General features: G+C 39.9%; 1 protein-coding gene across 2 annotated transcripts in view; it reads left to right on the forward strand.

The window, feature by feature from the left end:
* The window catches only part of celf3b (cugbp, Elav-like family member 3b), a 33,462-nt gene extending 26,702 nt beyond the window's left edge, over window positions 1-6,760 (forward strand). Inside the window, exons 9-15 of one of the 2 annotated variants that reach the window (XM_030749309.1) lie at window positions 66-210; window positions 863-1,006; window positions 1,322-1,387; window positions 2,111-2,215; window positions 2,398-2,541; window positions 2,714-2,877; window positions 5,348-5,406. In XM_030749309.1, the coding sequence (XP_030605169.1) occupies window positions 66-210; window positions 863-1,006; window positions 1,322-1,387; window positions 2,111-2,215; window positions 2,398-2,541; window positions 2,714-2,841 (732 nt within the window). In that variant the 3' untranslated portion in view covers window positions 2,842-2,877; window positions 5,348-5,406. Of the gene's footprint in view, window positions 1-65; window positions 211-862; window positions 1,007-1,321; window positions 1,388-2,110; window positions 2,216-2,397; window positions 2,542-2,713; window positions 2,878-5,347; window positions 5,407-6,320 lie in introns of those variants that run through there. The other variant, XM_030749308.1, reaches the window with a different exon arrangement.
* The last annotated feature ends 860 nt before the right edge of the window (window positions 6,761-7,620 follow it).

A 7,620-nucleotide genomic window follows, 5' to 3' on the forward strand; every position in this document is an offset into this window, starting at 1 on the left:
TTTCTACCTCCTCCTCTTCTGCTTCTCCATCTCCTTCCTGTCTCTGCTTCCTTCCTTGTCTACAGCTTGTCCAACAGCAAGCCCTGGTTGCCCAGTCAGCGTACTTGTCTCCTGTGGCAACAGTTGCCGCCGTACAGATGCAGCAGATGGCAGCACTCAATGCCAATGGAATCATTGCCACACCCATTACACCCATCACACCGTCCTCGGGTAGGCTCACACGCCATGCATACCTAAAAACATTCTTGAATTATTGGTAGATAGGATCTTCTAGTTGTACCTACCAGTGCATTATAGCACCAAACATGATGTATTGGAATAATAGTTTAGACTCTTTTCCCTTTTACTGCTTTATGTTCTCAAAAAAAAGTCAGTGTTGCTGCTTCTAGACGTTTAAAGCCTTCAGTTGTTCATATTTTTACAGTGTAAGTATAGCAAGATGAATGCATAAATGAATGTTTGGGGATAGAAACAGGTGTAGTCACACAGGAAATATAGTTAATGTCGTTCTACATGCAAGACAGGCCATTTGGTAGTGATCTTAAATGGCCTAAGGGTGCTTATTTTGAATCTATCTTAATCTTAGTTAATTTTATTTTCACTGGTTACTGGGACATATATAGAATTGCCAGTCAACTTTAACTTTAAAAAAGAACAAACACTTAAAAGGTTTCCTGACTTTGTTCCAAAATAGGTTTTCAAAATCTGAAAGTTATAATTCTACCACCATCTTTGCACGTGTTGCACAGTTCTCCCATATATCTGAATTCATGATTCCTTAAGAGCCACATCTGTCATGTTCTGGTACAGTAGAATATTTTCCGTGACAGACTCTTTGTTTCGTTGTGATCTCTGTCTGTAGGTACAAACACCCCACCAACTATCGCGGCAACACCTGTTCCAGCGCTTCCTCCAATAGGAGTGAATGGTTACAGCAGTGTGCCAGCTCCCTCCAATGGACAACAAACAGAAACACTATACACCAATGGTGTTCACCCATATCAAGGTATTTTGATCAAATCTAAGGATAGAGACATGTAGACTAGTGCGATGTTGTCAGTGATGAGCGTGATGAGGAGAGGACCCAAATTATGGACATGAAGCAGACAAAGTGAAATAAAGCAGGTGTTAAAAAAAAAACAAAAAAAAAAACCTAACAGATGGAAGCCGAAACAGGGAGGGAAAATGAAGAGGAAGCAGAGACAGGGAAAAACTGGGGGAACTGAAGTAACAATAAAAATCCAAATGGGAAAGAAGAACTCTGTAAAGCCTCCTTTTTTTTTTTTTTTGATTCTCACTTTTTATAATTTTATATCCCCAGCTCAGAGTCCAGCAGCAGCCTTGGATCCACTACAGCAGGCCTACGCAGGCATGCAGCACTACACAGGTTGGTGTATGGACAGATCAAAGAACCAAAAGGTTGTAGTTTTCATCTGAATTCTTCATAGAAATTAATTTCTAGGTACTTGACTTACATTCAGATGGGAGGCATTCAAACACAATCCATAGTAAATGCAGCAGCTCAAAAGCAGCTGAAGATGATTTGACAAATGTTCACCATATTTATGTCCTAGTAAATACAAAACTGCACATATGTGTATACAATATGTGGCTCTAAAAATCAGTTCAGGTTCAGTGAAGTCATGCGTGTGTCTAATCCATATTCGGCTGTATTATTAGTAATGCATATGTGTCTATCTCAGCAGAGAGCTCAGGGAGGAGGTTAAACCAAGATGAGCACACTTGTGACTGTGTTATGAATCTGTCTGCTCTCAGATTGTCAAGGATAAAAAGACAGTTTGATTGATTGAATTCATTTTGTTTTGATTTATCTGATTTAATTAAGACACAAAGGGCTGGCGATAATTTAATACAGCACGTATCATATGTACATGATTCAATATCAAGGGGAGATGAAATGTGTGTACCAGGCTCAGATCAACAGTGTCATTGTCTGGTGAACTTATTCCACTCATATGTTACAGTTAATAGTTTTCACCTTCAGTAGAAGACGTTCAGTTCAAACAGAGTGACTCTATTGGATGCGCCTATGTTGCCACTCGTTTTTATGGTCCAGTCATATTTTGTTGCTCTCTGTCTCTCCCAATAGCGGCATACCCTGCTGCATACGGATTGGTCGGGCAGCCGTTCCCCCAGCAGCCAACACTTGTTGCCCAGCAACACCAGCAGCCCCAGCAACAGCAGCAGAGAGAAGGTGATGTGGTTTCCTTTCTGGCTGGGGCCACGCCCCTGTCTCTCCAGTGATCTTATTTAAAGTTTTTTTTTTGCAAAGTTTTCACAGCCTGAGATCATTTATCAAACTTTGTCTAATGTGTGTGTGTGTGTGTGTGTGTGTGTGTGTGTGCGCGCGCGCGGACGCATGTGTGTGTGTGGTAGGACCAGAGGGGTGTAACATCTTCATCTACCACCTGCCTCAAGAGTTCAGTGACTCTGAGATGCTGCAGATGTTCCTGCCTTTTGGCAATGTCATCTCAGCTAAGGTGTTTGTGGACCGTGCCACCAACCAGAGCAAATGCTTCGGTGAGACATGCAGACAGGGGAAAAAGAGGGGGGGAACAGGGGAGGACTGGTTTATCAGAGCGAAGAAAGGACAAGTGGAAAAAGTCACTGGCTGATGAAATACTGTGTTAATTAATGCATGTAAACTTGGCTGACAAAATGGGAAAAAGTGAATATTTTGTCTCTTTTTCAGGATTTGTGAGTTTTGACAACCCAGCCAGTGCTCAGGCTGCCATCCAGGCCATGAATGGTTTCCAGATTGGCATGAAGAGACTGAAAGTGCAGCTCAAAAGGCCGAAAGATGCCAACCGCCCATACTGAGTGATTACTGAGAGGAGGAAGAACAAGTAAAGAGAGGTGAGGAGGTGGAGAGCAGGTGAAGAGTGGCACTATATGAGGGAAGTGAGCCTTAGTATAGAGACAGAGTGCAATTAAGCCCCGCCCAACCAAACCCTTATAAAGACAAACTAACCCTAAAACACTAAAACTGGTAAGTGTGCAATAGGCATTTTGTTACTTATATCCAAATGTCAGTTTTAAGGGATGCTACTGGGATGTCTACATGACAGTGAGTCATATTCAGAAAGTATTTAATTTGTATTGTAATATTTTTTTAATTTTCCCCCCTGACAATTACTTTTATATATTAATATTATATTCTTTAGTAAAATTAGTAACGATCCTTGAAAAATCTTGAAGCTAAACAATAAGATTAAACAATAAGAGCTAAACTGAAATAAATAAACCCAGGTTATAAACTAAATGAAACTAAACTGAACTGAAAATAAATAATTAAAAATAAAGAAAAATAAAAACTATTATAAATATGGGGAGTTTCTCTCCCTACGTTGGATGTGGTTTTCAGATGCATTGCGCTCTGTCTCTATGTTTGGGGGGCAGTTGGATAAATTTGGGTTAGTGAGAAGAGAAAGTGGACAAGGTAACTTAGAATTGACGGTGCAAAGCTAACTGAAGGGGGAAAGCTTTAACATGACATTTCAGTGAAATATGCTTTGAATAACTTATAGAAAAACAACTTAATCAACTCAAAAAGAGTGAAAATACTAAAATATTGTTTCCCTTTTTTATTTTCTTTGACAATCTTATTTATTTTCTTTCCTGCTGTTTTGATCTTTTCCTGAAACACCCAAGATCCTTCCGTCCAATCATAATTCACGAGGACCCCATCGCTATGGCAATGGTTGCCTAGTGACCGATAAAGCCCCGACCCCCCCTTCCTCTCGCATTGTTGTAAGTTGATTGGTTGGCCTGTGTTTGGGTTGCTGTGGCGATTGATTGCCTGTGTTGGTTGCCCTTGGCAATTTTTGTTCTGTCACCTCGAGCAACCAGCCATGCGTTGACCTGCATGTCCTGTTGCTGTAGTGACCACAGACTGTGTTTGGTGCATTGTGACTTTATTTTGTATTGACCTGTGCACATACTGATCAATAACTGTCAATAGTCAGGACTGTACTCAGACTCAACTGATTCGATTGGATATTTGATACTCTTAATCATTTTATAGTAATTTGATCAATTCTGTAGCAACGCTCGTTATTTTTTTCAGCCTCGTTTTTGATCAGTTTCTGTAGTGTTCTGTTTGGTGTCTTTATTATTTGAACAAATGGTTTGGGTAAAGTAGTGAGCGTGGGCAACTGTGTGTACGTATGTGTCTGTGTTACACTGTTAGTGTGTAATACAGGAGAGCATAATCCTCGTTGTACTGGTGTCTGTACAGAAAGGTGTGCAGAGGCTTCCACGGTGGACTGCTGGAGAAATGTAGAGCAACAATACAGTTTACTGCAAATTACAGTTATTTGCATATTTTATTTTATGCAACATACAATAGCAGGCCATGTTGGACAAGAGGCCATGATGTGGTTGAACAGAACTCTAAATATGGCCACAGACTGGTCCAAAGTATGGGCTGCACAGGCTAGGAGGGAGACAGACAAGGTTACTTTAATTCTACTGACAAAGGCACACTGTACTTTGGGGCGAGCATGCATTTTGTTGAGCTGTGCTCTGATAGGCTGAATTTATAATCCTGGATTGTGATTTATTACACTGTTCGATGTGCCACTTTAGTTTTTTTTTGCTCCTTCGTTTTTCTCTCCTGAGCCGTTTTCACACATGAACTCCAGACAATGTCGGGAGAAACAGGTCGGCACGTTGTCCGAACTTGCCCTTCATCACGTAGTCCACTTAGAACACGATGGCACTACAATTCATCGGACAATTACCTGCTCTATTTATATCTATTGGGGATGTTTATTCTATGGAAAAGGAACAATGCACATTAATTAACATGAGCACTTAGGTCCATTATGTAAATGAGCTGGATTTAGAGACACAGGCTAACTTTCATCTGCAGCCCCTGACAGGTTGAGGGCATTTATAGGCAGAAAAAGAAAAGGAATGATTTGAGGGCACCTGAGCACAGGTAAGAGCCAGAATCATATGAATGATAAAACAAAGGCATCAGGCTACAACATTATAAACATTTATGAAACTCTCATACAGACACAAAAGCTCATAAACACAATTACAAAAACTGCGACCTACAGTAGCACTAAATCCGATTATGTCATGTTTGACTGAAATGGACTTTGTACTGGAGAGCAGGCACTTTAAAAACTGTTTCATTTTTCACGTGCACCTCTTTCACGTCATTTCTAGAAAAGTTCAGCGCTCCAGTGCATGTATGAAAACAGCTCCTTATATATTTCTATCACTTCTTTTGTGCTCTTTTCTCCCTCTTCCCTTCACCACCTCCTTCCTGCTCCTCCTTCCTTCTCATCTTCTTGTTCCCTCCTTTCTCTGTCAGATTTTTCTCTCTACTCCCCTCCAGTCTTCTTTTTCTATCCCTCTAGCTCGTGTTGTAAGGTAAAGGGTATGTGGTTACCATGGTGGTTAAAAAAATAATAATAATAAAACTGTGAAAAAAAAGTGCCTCTTGCTTACTGGAGAACAGCCTTCAACTATAGGAATTCTGGGAGAAAAATGACAAGAGAGACTGTGACGTAAATGTAATCCTCCACAAACCCTAACCTTTACCAGAGAGGAGAAAATGTGTAGCTGCTGTCAGGTCGGTGTGTGGAGGCACTTTCAAATGGCAGTGCACATTATAAATAAAGGATTCAGTTTCTATTTCTAGACAAGCTTTTACATAACAAATCCTTGTGGGTAATAAGAAGGCCATATAATACCTCTGTATAATAAAAGTTGCGGCCACTTCTTTATCCGATTAAAATGATCACCCAGAATTTCTATACTGCAAATGCCAGAGAGTGATGCATGTTGGTAGTAGTGTTTGCTTGCTATGAATCGAGGCACACGTTCATAAGGACACAGACATAAATGCATATGTCGAGATTCTGTAGAATTACTAACACACACATTTACACACACACACACACACACACACACACACACCTTCAATCCCACAATTACACATTTGAGTGATTTTCACTGTAATGAGTTGCATGATCCAGGCACTGTGTGTGTATGTGTTTAAAGCACCATGAATTACCGCTGCTGAAAGACAGAATGATGCTTTCTTGTTTTAACGCACTCACCTGAGACTGGAACTAAGTGAAGCTAGGAGCATCCTAAGGTGCAGTTTGCTGCAGGAAGTGTGGCAGTCAGGCCTACAGAGGAGTCTTGTTTGACAAGATGTGAAGATCAGAGAGAAACGCAGAGCCTCAGAGTATTTATAACTCTAACAGATCCTCCCTCCCTCTCTGTCCCACTCTCCTTGTATCACTCCCCTCTACCCTCCAACTCTCCTGCCTTCACAGGTGACCTTTCAGAGTCCAGCCGAGGAGGAATCCCAGGGTTCATTGTGCTTTCAGACTGTCTGCTGCCTGTGAGCGTACGCGGAGTGCAGCCACACTCACACAAACACACAAACATACATCAACACCGAATCTCGAACGATTCATGGCTGATATGTACATAAAATGCACAAACACACCACACACACACACACCTGCTGACACTTACACAAATACACACACAAGTCAGTAATCTCACCCATACAGCCGAGACCTTGGTTTGGCCACAGACTGTGTGGAACAGGGTGTTAAGTTCAGCTAATACAACTCAGACCAAGTGTGAACGGAGGGTGAAACCAACCTGCTGATATATCACTCTAATAGACTTTAACTTGTCTATACCATGTCTAATACATGACAAATATAGAGGGACCGATGTTTCATAATAAAAATACAAAAAAATTTAAAAAAAGACGACTAAATGAGTAGGTTAGAGAGACTTTGGAGAAGATCCTAATGACCTGTAAATAGTTTAGTTTACAAAGAGCAGCATTTAAAAAACAAGAAAAAAAATGCAAAAAGAATACTACTTTAGATAAACACTGAGCAGGACACAGCAACATTATTATTATTATTATTATTATCATTATTATTATTATTATTATTATTATTATTACCACTAGTAACATCATCATCTTCATGAAAGGATAATACATTCCAAATTGTAAAATGGGAAATCACTAACCTATTTTAAATTTCTACTTAGATTTTAGGTGAAACACGGGGGAGGGAGGGATTGCACTTTTATTCGGGAGGTTTTAATATTTGAGCTATTTTTTATTTATTTACTAATTTATCAATTATTTTGTTTATTGGGAGAAAGGGGTTTGAGTGGGTTGCAATATTTTGATTTAGAATTTTCTAGAGAAAAAAAAAACTTTTGAGGGTCTGTTTCTCTCACTCTTGCAATCGAGTAATTATAATGTATGTATTAATTATTACAGCAATTATATTTATTTCTAATTTATTGAATCCTGTTTTTGATCCACTCTCTTTTTAAGTTTAAATAAAAAGTATCATACGAAATGCCTGATGTAATTCATGTGTGAGTGTGTTTGTGTTTGCGTGCGGGAGAAGAAGCAAAGGAGCGGCACAGGTCATAAAACTCTGGTTTTTAAAGGTTCAACGGGGAAGAGAGCGCACATCCATGTTTTCACCAGAAGAGGGCACCACTAGAGAGCAGTAATCAGAAAAGTGGGAGAGCATTTTAATACCAATTACGCTACAAAACTTGTGATTTCATCTGTTCTTTTATGTTATCAGG

Source organism: Archocentrus centrarchus, chromosome 16, assembly GCF_007364275.1.
Source record: "Archocentrus centrarchus isolate MPI-CPG fArcCen1 chromosome 16, fArcCen1, whole genome shotgun sequence".
In the NCBI taxonomy this organism is placed as follows: Eukaryota; Metazoa; Chordata; class Actinopteri; order Cichliformes; family Cichlidae; genus Archocentrus; species Archocentrus centrarchus.